At 35.1% G+C, this 19,949-nt stretch overlaps 2 protein-coding genes across 2 annotated transcripts; one reads left to right on the plus strand and one right to left on the minus strand.

Moving 5' to 3' along the window:
* Positions 1-40: 40 nt before the first annotated feature.
* LOC140043441 (uncharacterized) lies at positions 41-3,474 on the plus strand. Its single transcript, XM_072087954.1, has 2 exons — positions 41-122; positions 666-3,474. The coding sequence occupies exon 2, from the start codon at positions 672-674 to the stop codon at positions 3,021-3,023; it is 2,352 nt and encodes a 783-aa protein (XP_071944055.1). The 5' UTR covers positions 41-122; positions 666-671; the 3' UTR covers positions 3,024-3,474.
* Positions 3,475-9,886: 6,412 nt separating this feature from the next.
* LOC140043442 (glyoxalase domain-containing protein 4-like) lies at positions 9,887-18,532 on the minus strand. Its single transcript, XM_072087955.1, has 9 exons — positions 18,391-18,532; positions 15,660-15,709; positions 15,022-15,142; positions 14,441-14,582; positions 13,297-13,347; positions 12,849-13,018; positions 12,261-12,374; positions 11,806-11,892; positions 9,887-11,259 (listed from the first exon to the last, which is right to left on the minus strand). The coding sequence occupies exons 1-9, from the start codon at positions 18,481-18,483 to the stop codon at positions 11,191-11,193; spliced, it is 897 nt and encodes a 298-aa protein (XP_071944056.1). The 5' UTR covers positions 18,484-18,532; the 3' UTR covers positions 9,887-11,190.
* Between the last annotated feature and the right edge of the window lie 1,417 nt (positions 18,533-19,949).

The following is a 19,949-nucleotide window of genomic DNA, read 5'->3' on the forward strand; positions in this document are numbered from 1 at the left end:
TAGAGGACACTCTGCACCCGTTTGATGCTGTTATCATTCTGCCATTTGGTACCTTTCAACAGACTTTCAACTCTCTGCTTAGCAACAACTGCAATTTTTTTTCCAACTGTACGATATATCAGGTATGTTGTAATATCTTTAATTGCACATTAGAATATGATTTATTTTAATACTTTCAATTTAATTATATTAAGTGCTGGGTAGAAAAAGAGTTAATGCCATGAATATAAGATAGAAATATGTAAAAATTAGAAAAGATGAAACCATATGTTAATGTAAAGCCTATTATTTGATAATAAAATAGTGTGACGTTCGACCCCATTTTTATAAATGTATTTGTAAATGTAAAAGTTAAAGAAGCCGAATGTTCTATAATAGGCTAAAGGATGGAAGATCGAAATCAATCATCTTATGTAAGCCTATATATACAATGTAAGCTATATTAATTTATGGGACCTACTTTTAACACTGGATCGTCATATAAATGAGAGGAAAATATGTTTAAACAAAAAAATAAATTTCTTCTCGGTAATAATACTTGAGAAGTACGGAACATTACATTTAAACATATGCCTCGACATATCTTGCTCCCGTAATAGATGCATTTTCTTTGAAATATAGGTACCCAGCATTTTTTTTAAGCCATGACTTTTAACTTTTGGCAGGTCATTATGAAGACTCTGGTACTCTTTATGATCTTGGTGGTAGCTGGGGTGTACGCTACTCACTATCGTGGTGGCACGTTTTACTGGGAACGATTTGGAAAAAAACATATCCGTATTTTTTGGCGTCTCGCATTTGAACATAAACCCTACTACGAAGACGAGTATTTTTGTAATTTTATTGGACAAGAAAGGCAAGCAGAAACAGTTCTTGCTTTGACCTGTACAGACTGCCGTGAAAATAAAACAATTTCTTCGCCACTAAATCTTGAATGTCAATTCACTTCAAAAGTAATGAAATGGAGTCTTTTTGATGGATACGTTGATTATAAGGCAGACCGCGAGGCATTCACAATGGCTTTTAAAACAAAAGACAAATGTGAAGATAGTAGCTGGATTTACCTTCAAAACTACGGTGTTGGAAAATGTTGGTCACTACTGACCAAAGTTGACACTTCAATCAAATGGAACAACAATTCTCCAAGAGTTATGGCTGTTTTACCAGTTCATCGAGTCAGACAAGGCTGTAACAGAGTTATCGATCTCAACCCCATTGATATAGACGGAGACCCCGTTAAATGCCGATGGACAAGTACTAACGAATGCCCAGAGAGACGAAGTGATAGCACTGGTAATACTGATCCTGTGTGCGGACGTGCGACAGATTTTACAACACTTAATACGACATCATGCACGATCGAGTTTAATACCAGAGAAGATAGTGCGAAAGGTTGGTATGCCGCTTCCGTTATGGTTGAAGATTTTAAAGATGAAAGTTACAAAAAAGCTAAGAGCACAGTTCCATTCCAATTCCTACTCGAAGTTACGTCACCCGGCTCATGTATAGTACCAAAGATTGAGATAGAACATTGTTCTGAGATTGGTCTTGGAGAAACATGGAACAGTTCAGTTACTGCTTATATACAAACGGGATCAGATGAAACAAAAATAAAAGAAATCCAAGCAAGTGGAAAAGGACTGATAATAGGCGCCATTGTCCCCGGCCAAAACGTAACAGTAAATGTGTCTTTCAAACCTGAAGCTGAAGGAATTTATGTGTTCAGCTTCACGGCAATAGATGATAATGGTGTACAAAGTGATCCGACATCTACACGAGTGCATGTATTTTCCACACAGCCTGCCCCCTCTATTCTACCAAAAGAGTCGATCCCGGCCCAAGAATCTCTGTACGAGGGAACAGAAGATTATTGGACAATCAAATTTAATACAAAAATTAGACGTCCTGAAAAAAATTCATTCATCAAGATACAAAATGACACTGCGAATGTAATTGTTAAGTATAATGCCCGTAAAAAAAGTGAAGTAACATTCCCAAAAGGTGATCCAACTATTCTTCAATTTCGTGCACCAACTGGACTAGAAGGAGGAAAATCATATTTGGTTTTTGTGGATGAAGGAGCTGGTGTTACAGACTATTCCGGTCTGTGTGGCGGAATTGCCACACAGACAAATGTCGCTTCCATCTATCAATTCAAAATCCCTAAGCCACCAGAACCGGAAGTAGAGTGTGGTAATTCTAAGATAAAAGTTCACATTCCTAAAACGTACGTGAATAACCTTCCAGCAAGTGAACTTCACCTCAAGGACACAAGATGCAGACTTGAGGAAGATGAAGATGATCCAAAGTACTACCTGGCGGAATTTAGTTATTATGAGTGCGGAACCAGTATTGAGCGTTCATCAGAAAATCATACTAACTTCTACAACACAATCCGAGACGACCCTACGCCAATTTTCCCAGGTGCTCCGATAACCCGAGCACAGCATAATGTTGAAGTAGAAATTATTTGTGAAATGACAGGAGTTGTTGTCAATGACGTATACTTCAAAACAGTTGCAACCATCACACCTGTAAAATACAAAGCGACCGGAAGATTTAAGGCTTACCTTAAAATGTACGAGGACTCTGATTATAGAAATGATATCAACGAAACTGCTTCAGTAACAATAGACGACGTCATGTATTTTGCTGCTAAAAGTACCTCCTCTACAAACGTGGCCATCGAAAGCTGTAAGGCAATAACTATGTTAGCAAGAGAAACGGTACGGGAATACACTTTCATTCAAGATGGTTGTGGTACAGATCAATCGGTGATGCTTAGTTCTTCAGGTTTGGATCATCGTTTCTCCATCAAGTCATTTGAATTCATGGATCGAGTGTCTGACGAGATTCTTATGAAGTGTAAGATAATTTCATGTAATAAAGAACATGATAACTCCAATTGCGCTACTCTCAAGAATGACCAATATTGCTCCAACAAAGGACGACGACGCCGCCGAGGTAACCGAATCGGTACGTTTGAAGACGAAACTAATGTATCCATGACATTTAAAATGTAATCAAATAATAATTGTTGATTTTTAATTTATGATTACTAATTTGCAGAAGTAGCTAACTCAGTGATACACTGAACAAACTACATCGAATTAGATTTAATTGATAGTATATTTATTTATGTGTTTAGAATTCGATGTAGTCGGTCAATCGAATAACAATTTAAAATTGATAATATTTTAGTTATGTTACAATTACTTTGTGGAAGTAGTTGACTGAATAATCTTATCTTACTTACTTCTCATATAAAAACATACTTATACTTTCATTGTATTTAGTCAAATTAGTCAAAACAAATTGACAATTTGTTTGTACGGAAATAGTAGACTCGTTGAAAATGGTAGTTCTAAATAAATGAAGGTGTTGTAAATGAAATTGTATTGAATTGGCAATCATTAATGTAGGTCTATGACGGTTGTGGTGCTAATATCGGTGAATGTGAAAAAAAAACCCCCAAAAACAACAAAGAACGGAACACCTGCGGTTTTAAACTCTTTGAAGCACAAATTTGAGATATGTACTTTATAGTACTAGAGGGTGAGCTCGCTTCGCTCGCTCCCCCTCTAGAATGTGTAGACGATGGTTCTCGGAATGATAATGTTCTCCTTATACGTTTTCTGTCGGTTACCATTATTGAAAATGCTTGACATTCGTAAAACTAAACTACTTTGTTTCACAGTGTTTTAGATGATTAATAACATTTTAAAGTATAGTTTTTATTGTTTGGTAGGGCCCTTTGGGGAGGCGGAGGTCATTTGAGGGAGGTGCTTATTCGAGGGATATATGTTAAATTTTTTAGTTTTAATAATATGGTAAAATTTATAATCAAATGAAATCCTCTAATATATATGAAAAGTGCTAAAAAAGAATAACAAATGCTTGGTAAATTGTAGATAACAGTGCGGTGAATTCTACTACAAATAGTATAATTTTGTTATTATAAATATGTGGATGGACGTTTATTAGATAGTTGGGTTGGGGGGCGGTTTATTATTCAAAGTGATGTTTTATTGGAGAGGCGTTTATTCAAATGAATACCATCCTAATAATTATTAATACATTATTTAATTTAATCATCTCTTGAAACTGCCGTAACAGAGTGGGCCCAAGAAAGAAGACATTACGGCTTGCAACATGGGCAGACATCTCGGTCCTAACGTGACACAGGAAGATAGCCTACAGTTATTCCTGCAAGCTTACTCAATAAAACTCAGCTATCGGGATTTCACTCGAAAAATGTCTTATCATCAAATCTCCCTATGTAATTTTATAATACTATTCCCCACAATATATTCTGATTCTTTATGACGTAGGCCTATATTTAATTTGATCTTTATTAATTTGCAGTATAATTTAACTACTGTACCTTCACACACGCGTGGTATGTTTTAAAATAAACAAAAAAACTGAAATGGCTATGACTAATGGCCAACCACTCCTACTATCTGATTTTTTTTTCGTCTTCCAAAGGGACACTGTATTGATTGATGGAAAGTGCCTGTTTCCAATCACCTTTAGGGTCAAATCTATTATTTTAACTGCTCCCTTGTGTTTAAAAGAGAGAAAATATTTGAAACTAAGGTTGTTGCAAGGTGAACTTATCTTAAACCCGGAAATTACTTTGACCGGGAAGAATTGAAATTGAGAGGAAAATCCAATGTTGAAATCATAAATGTTGTTAAAAAACTCTTTATAATATCTTCCTAAGATATAAATATGGAACAATAGCGTCGGCGTGCACACTAATGTTATCAAATCTACGTTTCGCGGTACATCTCGGATAGATAAGGTAGGTATCCAAGGCGGAGATTTGTACCGAAGTTTTTGCATTGTGCTCGCCTATGTCAGAATTAACCATAATTTATATATAGATGCGTATAAACAATTGGGTTATACGGTGTTCAAAGATCCTTTTAAAATTAAAACCCAGTGTTTATTTACAACCTTATTGAGGGCTGATGGCAAATGCTTGACTGCAGTGTAGTATGTCAGTTCCGCCATGTTCGTGTTTGGGTAGATGTCTATCTAGTATGCCTATTTTTAACCGACTAAAATGTTTAATAAATCATACATGATGGCATTGATGATCCTGTGAAATGACGTAATTGAAGCCACCATGGGAATGCAACCTCTAGAACTTAGAATACAGGTAGTGTTACTGGGGGATGTAGGCGTCGGAAAGACAACGGCTGTTGAAAAAGTTCATGAATGAAGATTACAAACATACTAGTGACATTCAAGAGAAAGTAATCATGAGAAATGGACAAAAAGTTTGGCTGATAACTATAAGAGACACGGCAGGTAAGTTAACCAATTTTCTGCTTGATTTTTGTTTTCTTTTATGAATGTTTTTTTTATATTTGTTGTGTATTTTCTGATATATTTATTGAAGTGGTATATTTTATCTTTTATGTGCTACTTGGTAAGAGGATTCACAGGCTCTTGTCATAAGGATTTAGTTCCCTTTTGTGTTTCTTGCCAATTACTTTGTAATTGTTTGTTATTTGTTGTTGTTGTTGATTGGCAATAAAGAATAATAATTTTGCTAGTTCACTAAAATCAGTCACAATTCTTATATACTACTATGATACAAGTTAATTTGCGTACAACAGTTGTATCCATCACATTTAATTTATAAATTCAGTTCTAATATTTTGTGTAGGTCTTGAAAAACACAACAGTATTACCACAATCATACTATAAAGGTGTCAAGAGGTTCATCTTCGTATATGACGTCAACAGTGCAAACTACTCCGTCAACAATGCGAACAACTCCTTCAACAACCTTCCAAAATGGTAATGTGTACAGTATTTGAATACGAATACGAATACCCTTGCTCGCGTCTACCTACATCAACTAAATGTTCTAAATAGATTACCCTTGCTCGCGTCTACCTACATCAACTAAATGTTCTGAATAGATTACCCTTGCTCGCGTCTACCTACATCAACTAAATGTTCTAAATAAATTACTCTTGCTCGCGTCTACCTACATCAACTAAATGTTCTAAATAGATTACTCTTGCTCGCGTCTACCTACATCAACTAAATGTTCTAAATAGATTACCCTTGCTCGCGTCTACCTACATCAACTAAATGTTCTGAATAGATTACCCTTGCTCGCGTCTACCTACATCAACTAAATGTTCTAAATAAATTACTCTTGCTCGCGTCTACCTACATCAACTAAATGTTCTAAATAGATTACTCTTGCTCGCGTCTACCTACATCAACTAAATGTTCTAAATAAATTACTCTTGCTCGCGTCTACCTACATCAACTAAATGTTCTAAATAAATTACCCTTGCACACGTCTACCTACATAAACTAAATGTTCTGAATAGATTACCCTTGCTCGCGTATACCTACATCAACTAAATGTTCTAAATAGATTACTCTTGCTCGCGTATACCTACATCAACTAAATGTTCTGAATAGATTACCCTTGCTCGCGTCTACCTACATAAACTAAATGTTCTAAATAAATTACCCTTGCACACGTCTACCTACATAAACTAAATGTTCTGAATAGATTACCCTTGCTCGCGTCTACCTACATAAACTAAATGTTCTAAATAGATTACCCTTGCTCGCGTCTACCTACATCAATTAAATGTTCTAAATAGATTACTCTTGCTCGCGTCTACCTACATCAACTAAATGTTCTAAATAGATTACCCTTGCTCGCGTCTACCTACATCAACTAAATGTTCTAAATAAATTACCCTTGCACACGTCTACCTACATCAACTAAATGTTCTAAATAGATTACCCTTGCTCGCGTCTACCTAAATCAACTAAATGTTCTAAATAGATTACTCTTGCTCGCGTCTACCTACATCAACTAAATGTTCTAAATAGATTACCCTTGCTCGCGTCTACCTACATCAACTAAATGTTCTAAATAGATTACCATTGCTCGCGTCTACCTACATCAACTAAATGTTCTGAATAGATTACCCTTGCTCGCGTCTACCTACATCAACTAAATGTTCTAAATAGATTACCCTTGCTCGCGTCTACCTACATCAACTAAATGTTCTAAATAGATTACCCTTGCTCGCGTCTACCTACATCAACTAAATGTTCTAAATAGATTACCCTTGCTTGCGTATACCTACATCAACTAAATGTTCTGAATAGATTACCCTTGCTCGCGTCTACCTACATCAACTAAATGTTCTAAATAGATTACTCTTGCTCGCGTCTACCTACATCAACTAAATGTTCTAAATAGATTACCCTTGCTCGCGTCTACCTACATCAACTAAATGTTCTAAATAAATTACCCTTGCACACGTCTACCTACATCAACTAAATGTTCTAAATAGATTACCCTTGCTCGCGTCTACCTACATCAACTAAATGTTCTAAATAGATTACCCTTGCTCGCGTCTACCTACATCAACTAAATGTTCTAAATAAATTACCCTTGCACACGTCTACCTACATAAACTAAATGTTCTGAATAGATTACCCTTGCTCGCGTATACCTACATCAACTAAATGTTCTAAATAGATTACTCTTGCTCGCGTATACCTACATCAACTAAATGTTCTGAATAGATTACCCTTGCTCGCGTCTACCTACATAAACTAAATGTTCTAAATAAATTACCCTTGCACACGTCTACCTACATAAACTAAATGTTCTGAATAGATTACCCTTGCTCGCGTCTACCTACATAAACTAAATGTTCTAAATAGATTACCCTTGCTCGCGTCTACCTACATCAACTAAATGTTCTAAATAGATTACTCTTGCTCGCGTCTACCTACATCAACTAAATGTTCTAAATAGATTACCCTTGCTCACGTCTACCTACATCAACTAAATGTTCTAAATAGATTACCCTTGCTCGCGTCTACCTACATCAACTAAATGTTCTAAATAGATTACCCTTGCTCGCGTCTACCTACATCAACTAAATGTTCTAAATAAATTACCCTTGCACACGTCTACCTACATCAACTAAATGTTCTAAATAGATTACCCTTGCTCGCGTCTACCTACATCAACTAAATGTTCTAAATAGATTACTCTTGCTCGCGTCTACCTACATCAACTAAATGTTCTAAATAGATTACCCTTGCTCGCGTCTACCTACATCAACTAAATGTTCTAAATAGATTACCATTGCTCGCGTCTACCTACATCAACTAAATGTTCTGAATAGATTACCCTTGCTCGCGTCTACCTACATCAACTAAATGTTCTAAATAGATTACCCTTGCTCGCGTCTACCTACATCAACTAAATGTTCTAAATAGATTACCCTTGCTCGCGTCTACCTACATCAACTAAATGTTCTAAATAGATTACCCTTGCTCGCGTATACCTACATCAACTAAATGTTCTGAATAGATTACCCTTGCTCGCGTCTACCTACATCAACTAAATGTTCTAAATAGATTACCCTTGCTCGCGTCTACCAAAGAACTTATAACACAAGAATCTCCTGTTCTTCAATTTGCATTCAAAACACAGTATCGGAAGTACAGGGTTAAAAGGTCAAACTGGGCGACGCCATTTCACAGCATGGAGCAGCGCCCCCTCCAAACTAGGAAGTCAATTACTCTACCCCTCTAGAGTATTAGCAGATCCCCTCTATGATTTTGACTTTCTAATTTGATGCGGGCGCCCTACTCCTCAGTCAATTACTCTATCCCCCCTAGAGCATTAGCAGATCCCCTCTATGATTTTGACTTTCTAATTTGATGCGGGCGCCCTACTCCATGGCTCACAATGGCGCCACCCATAGCTCTATTCTATCCCACAATGCCTTTCGAAATTGTTACGCGCTTCGGACGAACAGGAGATTCTTGTGTTATAAGTTCTTTGGCGTCTACCTACATCAACTAAATGTTCTAAATAGATTACCCTTGCTCTCGTCTACCTACATCAACTAAATGTTCTAAATAGATTACTCTTGCTCTCGTCTACCTACATCAACTAAATGTTCTAAATAGATTACTCTTGCTCGCGTCTACCTACATCAACTAAATGTTCTGAATAGATTACCCTTGCTCGCGTCTACCTACATCAACTAAATGTTCTAAATAGATTACTCTTGCTCTCGTCTACCTACATCAACTAAATGTTCTAAATAGATTACTCTTGCTCTCGTCTACCTACATCAACTAAATGTTCTAAATAGATTACTCTTGCTCTCGTCTACCTACATCAACTAAATGTTCTAAATAGATTACCCTTGCTCGCGTCTACCTACATCAACTAAATGTTCTGAATAGATTACCCTTGCTCGCGTCTACCTACATCAACTAAATGTTCTGAATAGATTACTCTTGCTCGCGTCTACCTACATCAACTAAATGTTCTAAATAGATTACTCTTGCTCTCGTCTACCTACATCAACTAAATGTTCTAAATAGATTACTCTTGCTCTCGTCTACCTACATCAACTAAATGTTCTAAATAGATTACTCTTGCTCTCGTCTACCTACATCAACTAAATGTTCTAAATAGATTACCCTTGCTCGCGTCTACCTACATCAACTAAATGTTCTGAATAGATTACCCTTGCTCGCGTCTACCTACATCAACTAAATGTTCTGAATAGATTACTCTTGCTCGCGTCTACCTACATCAACTAAATGTTCTAAATAGATTACCCTTGCTCGCGTCTACCTACATCAACTAAATGTTCTAAATCAATTAAAATCACGTTCGCCATATTGTAGCTTTTGTCAGTAAAACGCGCGATTCGTTAAAAACTTTGACCAAATTTGTATCGAAAAAAATGTATTTACCTAAAAAAACTGTCATCTAAGGCAAAATATAGTCAAATTGGCTGCCAGCCAATGAGTTTTTGAATAAATTATAAGTGAAAACATTGATTTTTCCGGGTTTTTTTCTACGAAAGTGAGTAACTTTATTAAAACTACAAAATATTCTATTCAAAGTCTGATTTTATTTTTGGGGGACAATACATCTTTAATTAATATAGGCCTAAATCAATTTATATTTCCGCAGGAATGATGAATGCAATAGATACTGCAGCGATTTCGATGAAGGTAACATTCCTGTATTAATAGTTGGGAACAAACATCAAAAGCACGTTAAGGACAAAGTGAGAACCGAACGAGCGAGACATTTGTAGAACACTGTTTTCTAGATTTCATCGCAGTCTCTACAGCCAATAATACCAACAACGACAAATGAATTGTCGATGAAATAATCAGGTCTATTGAAACGTTTGAAAATCATTTATCAAATATCGGTACAACAGATTACAAATTAGAACCCGGTAAAAATAGCTGCTGTACACTTAATTAATATTTATGCAATATTGAATCGGATAACTGTCATGTATTTAATAATGCAGGCGAATTAGTCGGAGAGTAATGTTTAATTTAAATATTAAATTAACCTCGATCTTGTTAAAGATGTATTGTTCCTCTAAAAAAAAATTATTGACAATTTTTTGTTGTTGAATATGCCATTTTAATGCCACTGTAGTTATCCACTTCTACCAAAAATCTGATCGAAACAAAAAATGATTTACCTGAAAAAATTGTAATTTAAAGCAAAAAATTGTCAAATTGGCTGCTAGCCAATGAATTTTTGGTTGAACCATTTATTTTGTCTTTTTATAAGTGAAAACATTTTTTTTCTAAAGCAGTGATTAACTTAACAAAAACTACAAAATAACCTATTCAAAGTCTAATTAATTAATCTTCATTTTTCATGTTTTTGGGGGACAGTACATCTGTAAATAACTTTTAATATACGGTACAAAAAGATAGTTTTTAAGACAATCGACCAAAGATGTTGGTGGTATGCTAATGTTGTTAATCTAATAATAATTTCATATAAAAATAGAAGCCTAAATATATAAGATTTATACTAGCCACTATAACACTTTAGATTGCTGTTTGTAAACAATCGTATTAAACTTATCCCATTCTATATTATCCTTTCTTGTTACGTTGTATGTCCTCACAAGCACCACAAGTCGGTGTTTTGTCAATGAAAAGAATAAGTTTTGTGTGCCATAATATTTTTCCTTTTCCGAATATGTATTGTACTATTTCTACAGTATACTAACAATATATATGTATTCATATATATGAATGTGTAGCTCAGAGTGTTTTTACATTTAAATAATAATATATTCATCAAGTTAAATTAAATTAATTAAAGCACAAATTCTAAGATTTTTGTTCTTGTTTTTTCTTGCGTTTTGCGAACCATTCGTCACTTTTATCTGCTTCAATTGCCTGACAAAAGAAACAAGTTTTAACAATTATTAATATTCTGTTGTCATTAATGGGTTGTCTTTGGTTAGCTTATTTCCAGCTCAGAGTCTAGATAATTTTATTAATCAACAAACACTGAAAGCGCTCCGATCTTTACGGAATAGCCCTATATAAATGTTGCATTATTATTATTACGAACTTCTATTAAGTGCAGAAAATTTACTGATTTTCTAGGAGTCATAACCAGTTATTATCAGTGACGTAATGGCTATGAGCACTCACTGGCTAAACCCAGGGACCCCTGAGCTTACAGGAGCCCTGAGCAAAGCTAATATGTAGAAAAAGGCTAAAAACATCCAAGGCTATTGCAGGGCCACTTAGGGTTACTGAACTAAGGCATCAGGCCTCTGTGTTATGCCACTGGTTATTATTTATATCTCCATTGAGATCCCGTACTATTGTCATTTTATCCAGTAATTTGCCTTTTGATTTAACCAGTTATAGTAAAAAATATACTACACATGTACTGCACATCAATTTAAGAGATTTAAAATCATTTTAAATTACCTTTGTAATCAGTTCATCAGCTTTAGGGTCGGTCTGGGACAGTGTTCGAAATGCTTCATCGCCCACAAAACAGATTTCATGACCATCCTAAAAATATAGATATTATTATTAGTATTGCATGCTGATAAATAAATGGCTCACTGCATGGAAATCATTTTCTTTGATATCGTATTACCGTATATCCTCGGGTATTATCCCACTTCGGGTCTAATCCCACTCCCTACTTTATGTCTAATGTCACAAACAGGCATATCCAAGGGTAATAGTCCCAGTATTGACTTTTGGTCTGGATGTAGGCCTCTCTCTAGCCATTTCAGATGAGTTTTTACAAGAAATGCTTGGCAATCGTTTTTTTTCTGAACCAGGCTTTCCCTGGGTATAGTATGTTCTAGTGGGGTGGGATTATACCAGAGGATATGGTAATAAACTGTGGATAACATATTTTGAGCACTCACTGGGTCTGCCAATATGACCACCTCTACAGTAGCCTTCCCTGGCGTGTCTAAGCTCACTAAAGGTGTGAGGATCGTCTGCTGTAGTTCCTTCATTTTCTTCTCAAGATCTGGAAGCTGCAGAATTACACAATGAATAGCAAAGTTATTGAATACTGCATACAATCATTTTTTTTCTATTTTAAAATTTTATTTTTTGAATATAAAAATTTACTTTAAAAAAAAAAATTTATAGTTGCATTCTCTGGTTATTTAATATTACTCTGTCAACACTATCAAACTCTATGCGACAAAAAAATGTGATGTGCCCATATATGGACATGAAGTCGTATCAGAACCATATTTGGGCATATCACTACCATACTTAGGCACATCACACTTTTTTTGTCAAACTAGTTTGATAGTGTAGACACAAGGACAAATTTAAGTGGAAACTGAGCATAATTAGGGGGTACAGTAAACCCCCACTAAAATGTTCTCAACAGATTTGTGTGCTTTATGGGAGCTATTATTAAAAATAGCTGAAACGGCAAAAAAATACACACCCCTGTTAAACTAAGTTGTTGGAATTGGTGAAAACAAACTCTTTACCTCAGATCTTGGACAAGCAAAGGCAACACGACCAAAAGCTGAAGCGTGATTCATTGTAGCACCTTCAAGGTCGTTCAACTCCAGCTTACACTGGTTATCAGAATAGCCTAACAGTGCCGTCTTATCCGTCTCAGAGTACACCTCCATACCACAGAGTTTTGACCAGTAATCTTTGATATCAAAAATGTCCACATAATACCCAAATATAATTAGGTACAGTAATACTGTACATCCAAAAGGTTTTAAGCTACTTTATAGAGTCCAGTTTTATGATTTACTTTAAATACAGAACTTCCAACACAAAATTTCTTCTCTTAACTGCCATCTACAAACATTTTAGTACTGTACATAACAGCCACTGATCATCACTTGGCCCTCTGGAGTTGACTGAAGAGATGTTGCCCAGTATAAATAAAATATTTCAATTCAATTCAATTGTAAAACTTACCAACAGACTTCTTCAGGTTCGTAGCACCAAGAGTTACTTTCTTAACTGGATCTGGAATAAACAATTTGCAGTTTGATCAACTCTTAGGTACAACTAAAACAAACCAGTAGCATATGAGATACAGCAGAATCCTTCCTTTGGGACACCCCTGTAAAAGGGGCGCCCTTAAAGGTAAAGGTAAAGGTATTTATATTTGTCCTCAAGCTTAACTGGAAACTGAGGAAAATTTTGATTAGGTCCTCCACGGACCCACGGCAGCCAGCAGTGCAGCGTCTACCAGATCAGCACACCGGGAGACGATCCCCTACTCTTTTCGAATAGTGTACCAAGTTCTTTAACGTGCACTGTTAAGTACACAGGACCAACGGCTTTACATCCCATCCGAAGGATGAGGCAATGAGAGTAAAGCATCTTGCCTAAGGATGCAATTAGTATGGTACAGATAACCTCGAACCCATGCCTATCACATGCTAGTCCGATATTACCATTACACCATCCCTCTCCAGTGATCACAGCACCCGCCGCGATTTCTAGACGGTCTCCCATCCAGAACGCAACCGGGCCCAACGTTGCTTAACTTCGGTGATCTAACAAGAACCGGTGTTTCAACGCAGTATGGCCGTAATTAAGGAGACACCCCTATACAGGGGACTTCCCTATTCAGGGAACACCCTTATTAAGGGGACACCCCTATGCAGGGGACAGCCTTATTAAGAGAAGAGTTTTATAAAGAGGACAGCCTTATTGCGAGGACAGCCTTATTATGAGGACAGCCTTATTATGAGGAAAGCCTTATTGCGAGGAAAGCCTTATTATGAGGACAGCCTTATTAAGAGGACAGCCTTATTAAGAGGACAGCCTTATTAAGAGGACAGCCTTAATAAGAGGACAGCCTTATTAAGAGTACAGCCTTATAAAGAGGGCAGTCTTATTAAGAGGACAGCCTTATTAAGAGGACAGCCTTAGAGAACACTTTCCCATAAAAAAAAACGAGGAAAATATTAATCTTTCAACACTACGGCAAGCCTCTACTCAGCAGGAGATCTCTATCAAGGGGACACTTTGTTGGCTTTCTGTCCCCTTAATAGGGTTCTACTGAATAAGACACTACTATAAGTTAATCATAGATGTATTAGAACACTACCTCCTGATTCAGGTTTATTTACAAGGTAGAACTTGTAACCACCGGGTGCCACGGCAACAAACGTGTCATCACAGAGTTTTGTTAAAGGCCAGTCAACCTTCTTGGCATTTTCAATGGCTTTAGATGACTCAATGGTTATCCCCTACATCAAAATAAAAGATAAATAATTAATCATCATTTAGGGAAGTGGTGTAACACAGAGGGAAAAAGCCCCCTGGTTCAGCACTCCTAAAAAGCCCTCCAACATTGGGTAGTTGCATTGGATTGCTCATGCTCTGGGGTTCTTGAGTTTAGCCAGTAAGCACTCATAGCTATTACACCACTGTTAGTATGTCTGCAAGCATATCATATAATAATACGGCAAGCCTCTACTCAGAGGAGACCCCTATCAAGGGGACTCTTTGTTGGCTTTGTGTCCCTCCCCTTAATAGGGGTTCACCATATAATAATACTCCTTCTGATAATAGAGTTTTCTACATGCTTTATTACTAACCTCATAAAAAGTAATTAGATTTATTCTTCCAGAAATTACTGAATTATACTACTACTTATTTAAAAAAAAAGTATATATATATAATTACCTGAAAATCATTTCCTATTTCATAACTTTTAATGCCATAGTTATATGTAAGCTCAATAACAAAGTGACTGTCTTCATCTCCGTAACCAATCATAGACTTGCTCCACTTGCTGTCATATGGTCTGAAATTATTATTCAATACTCATAATTATTAATTCTAAATTTATTCAACCATAATTGTATCATTCATCTAAATTCTTTTATTGATTTGGATGGACCATTTCAAGAATACAAATACAATTCATGATAGAGTCCCTACAGGGTTAATCCTGGTGACTAGCGCTAGGGGCGTGTGTTACCCTATCTACAGCTACTATGTTAGCACTGGATCCAGGAGCTACACTGGCCATTTTTTCCCTGTGAGAGGTTAAGGCAGGAATTATGAAAAATGCACAACCTTAATTATTTTCTATGATAAAGAATTGTATGATACTTGATAGCTGATCTACTTCCTACATATACCTTTTAACCCCTCTAAATAATCTCTTTCTCACATAAAGACGTGCTACTGATGGGGATCGAAACCAGAGCTCCAGTGTCATATACTTTTACTACTTTAATTTACTACTTGACTCCACATAATTGATGTTATAATTATTCTCAGTTCTGTTTTAAACTAAAATAATGACGCATATTTACCCATTACATGAGGCTTTGCATCCTTCATCAAATTCTTCATGGCGCAGAAACTTTAATAGAAACCAATCATTGTTAGCATGGTTAAAATGTTCAGTCCACTTAGCTTAACAAAAATTATGTAATCAATGCCCACACACAAATCTAGTTAATTGTTGATCTCCTATAGCAAGTGCATTTCATTTTAAACTTTTTACAGTATGTACTTGCAATTAGAAGCATATAACGTTACTGTATGTTTTTACAGTAGCAATGTCTTTCTCAATATATCTTCTACGGATCTTTTAATATCTAAAGTAACCAATCTTTAAACCAATCTAATTACAACAGTTAATTCCACTTTCATGATTGCATTAAATCATAGAGATATTTAAACTATAATATCTCTATGATTAAATTATGAACAACATGCAGATTTTGAAATTTGTTATATACAGTGTTTGTTTTCATAGAGAATAGCTTAGTCAGGATAGCAATTTAGTTATCATGTGATTTAACAATCTTATATAATCCAGTGCCTGCATCATTTTCAAATTTATTTTCTTTTTGTAAAGAAGATTATAGATTGTAATACTGTAGGTATTATATTTGGTTTTTTTTGATAGATTTATTTTAAAACATTCAATTGATGAAATTGTCTTAATGCGAAGAATTGGAAGGTGCAAAAGAAGGACCTTTACAGGTACTAGAGGGTTCGCTCGCGCACCCTCTAGTGAGTGTACCCGAATGGTTCTCGAAAACATGACCAACACCTCTGGAAATTGAAGCCCGGGTGACACCTATGCATATGACTGATGAGTAATGCATGTTTATTTTGTTTTGCACCTAAATTTGATTAAAAGATTAATAAATAGAATAAATAATTATTTCAATTAGCCTCCTACAGTAGGCCTAACATTGAATCGCACCTAAATTTGATAAAGTGATTAATAAATAGCATAAATAATTAGTTCAATTACTGAAACAAATGTTATTTCACGTAAAGTAAAGGCCTTTATAATTGATTAGTTGAATATCTAGGCTAAAACAAATAAATTGTAGTTCACGATTCAGTTGAATCACTAAAATCGCATTGTAGTTCACGTAAAAGTAAGGCCTTCAATAAAAGTTAAATTACTAAACCAAATTGTAGTTCACGTAAAGTATATGCCTTTAATAAATATAACTGATTAGTTGAATATCTAAAAAAATTAATTTCAGTAGTTCACGATACGTTGAACCACTAAAATATTTTTATATTTAATATTGAATGGCGCCATCAACGGCCATTTTGCCGGAAGTGACGGACCCGGAAGCCAGTTGAACAACAGCGCGTGTGTGTGAAAATAACCCTGTGATATCCACAAATTTCGATAGGTAACGCTAAATTGTGTCGTTGTAAAAGACAAAAATGGAACAATAGCGTCGATGTGAAAACTAATGTTATCAAATCTACGTTTCGCGGTACATCTGAGATAGATAAGGTAGGTATCCAAGGCGGAGATTTGTACCGAAGATTTTGCATTGTGCTCGCCTATGTCAGAATTAACCATAATTTATATATAGATGCCAACAAAAAATTAATTAATGGAAGGTCTTTCAATATCAGGGTTCAATCCCCATACAGTATTAGTTTTGTTTCATTTGTTGACACAATTAACTTACAGTATACGGACACGAACAAAGAGATTAATATTTGTGTTGTGTACACATAGTAAATCAGAGATCAAAAATATTTACATAATACAGTAATATAAAGGGTTAGTTTTTTGCTGTGTCATCCCACACGAGTAGCTTACTGTACTCTACTGCTTGATCATTTACAGTACTATGGCATGAACACATTTATCTAGTTTAAGCAGAAAAGAACATTATGGAAATGAGTAAAACATATATTAGACCTACAGTAAATTAATTAATTTTAGATTTTTTTTAAAATTAAATATTTTAGTAATAGTATATAGCGGGGTATAATAGTCTGAAAATAATAATTCATAATTAGGATCAACTCTATTAACTATTTATATTATTATGACTGAACACTAGTGTTATATAGTTTTTCGTAATTTCATCCCGAAGAGAGTAAAATTGTGCTTTCTATGTAAATTGGGTGCGAAAGGGGGAGGGGGAGAAAGGGACCAGTAGATACAAATTGTAAAAAAAAAATAGAAATAGTTAGATCACAGCCCTAAATAATAATTTAAAATATTATAATTTATTATTAATTTAATTATACATGAAATAAAAAAAAACATACATGTTTACACAGAACTATAAAATATTAAAACATAATGATAATTCAAATATTCATAATAATTATGCATGGTTAAAATTAACAGATGGTACTGGTAGTACCTCCATGCATTGCACACATCATATTATAATTTATTCACCAAATAAATGCATTCGTTTTACAATACCCAAAAATAAATTAAATAGGCCAACTGTACATTACATTGAGTATATGCCTCTCTCTCTATAGCTAATTTGTAAGAAGCAGACTTTTTGTTGTCCACTCCGCTACTAATAGTACTACGTCCGGACCCTACTCTACATCCTACGGGATCCCATCCTACCACTACCGGTGTGCTAAACTACTAGTACTAGGCCTATTATAGGCCTAGGACCTAGGTAGGAGGCTAGCTAGGCCTGGCCCTAGAGGCTAGGCCTACACTATAATAGGCCCTATCTATTTAGTATTATTATCTCACAGTTGCTGGCTATGCTCATATTAAACAACATAAATTATTGCTACCTTCATTCCCAGAACATCTTTGTAAAATTTAGCAGTTGCTGCCCTGTCTGCGATTTTAAAAACAAAATGTAAAGCTCTAAATTCAGCCATCATTATTTAGTATTGTATAAAGGTAACTGTGAAGCAAGTGATCTGTTTTCCTTCACACGGTGTGTCGCGATCACACATGTACCGAACGAGAGCAAAGATAGTGTAGTAGGAGTTATATTCGGCATACCAAAGTGGACTTCGTGTTCGACCTTCTAACAGCGTTAAAAAATACTGATATATAAATGAAAACAAATACAATACAATTTATTTATATGCTTAGTTTTTTTTAATAAATTTTACATTATTCAGTATACTTTGATAACTTTGAATCATGATTTTTGACAAAAATTAGAAGGAAATAAAACTTAATATTCAATTGTATGGACAAGGAGGCTATCCAAACATTTTTTCGACAAACTTAAGGACTGACATACTCAACATAATTGTAATTAGTTTAAAGAAAAACTAAAGTTTTGACTCACTAAACATTCATCCCTTGATTTCAGCGCAAAAGTTACGATACTTAATTAGTTCTCAATTATGTTTGAAAAAAAAATCAAATTAGTATTTATATATCTTCACAAAAAAGTAGGCCCGGATTAAACATAATTATCATAATAGTTACCATTTTACGTCGGGTTAGATGAAAAGAAATATCAGCCTTACTAATTGGACTGTAATACTCTACCACAGTTATTATACAATTATCTGTACCAATGCGGGTGGTGTTACAATCGGGATGATCAATATCGTCTTTCTAGTTTATTCAAAACCTAAAATCGAAATAATTATTGATCATGTAACCCAAATATCATGGTGGTCAATCCATCGTTCACCATTCAAACTGACCATTTCGATGCTATTTTATTTTCCGCCTTATTGCAAATCAAGATAACAGTAACCGCGAACACAGAATTACATATACTGACACAAGATATTAGGCCTAATATTCTCCCTACTTTTTACAAAGGAATGTATTTAATTAACATGTACACTCACCTCATATGCCTACGACGCTATGTTTTACACTTTCAAAAACCAAATTTAACAATGACATATGTCCGCTATTGTCGCTCTGAATGGTATGTTGTGCACTTTATTATTTAAATTAGCAGTCAAAACAATTTGATTGGCTGATTTTGATTTGTTTTCGTACATGTTTCACACAAACTAATCTAATTTTATCTTTACAGTTTAGAGGAAAAATGGAAAAATTAGCACTGTGGTCATGTTACACAAAAAGATTATCTGATAAAAGTCCCTAGAAAGTAGGAAACCCGTTTGCCATTTTACCCTGACTGTTTGGACCTATAATAGTATAGGTCCATGGTTTAATTGATACATCATGGAGATTATTAATCAATGATTATTTATATAATCCTGCTCTTTATTGTTTTTTACTCGAGTTACCTAAATAAAAATAGTGAGACATATACTATAGTATATCAATTGAAAATGACGAAAGTTAACAAAAATTTAGAGGGACAGAAAGTTGATAAAATTAGTCTCAAACCAGACGCGGTGAGGTA

Source organism: Antedon mediterranea, chromosome 3, assembly GCF_964355755.1.
Source record: "Antedon mediterranea chromosome 3, ecAntMedi1.1, whole genome shotgun sequence".
Taxonomy (NCBI): Eukaryota; Metazoa; Echinodermata; class Crinoidea; order Comatulida; family Antedonidae; genus Antedon; species Antedon mediterranea.

Excerpts from the sequence above, each read along its gene's own strand:
- LOC140043441 (XM_072087954.1), top strand. The coding sequence starts at position 672 with ATGAAGACTCTGGTACTCTTTATGATCTTGGTGGTAGCTGGGGTGTAC.
- LOC140043442 (XM_072087955.1), bottom strand. The coding sequence starts at position 18,483 with ATGATGGCTGAATTTAGAGCTTTACATTTTGTTTTTAAAATCGCAGAC. Across the intron at positions 13,348-14,440 it reads AAATAAACCTGAATCAGGAG|ATCCAGTTAAGAAAGTAACT; the intron begins GTAGTGTTCTAA and ends TGTTTATTCCAG. Across the intron at positions 11,893-12,260 it reads TGGTCATATTGGCAGACCCA|GATGGTCATGAAATCTGTTT; the intron begins GTGAGTGCTCAA and ends CTATATTTTTAG.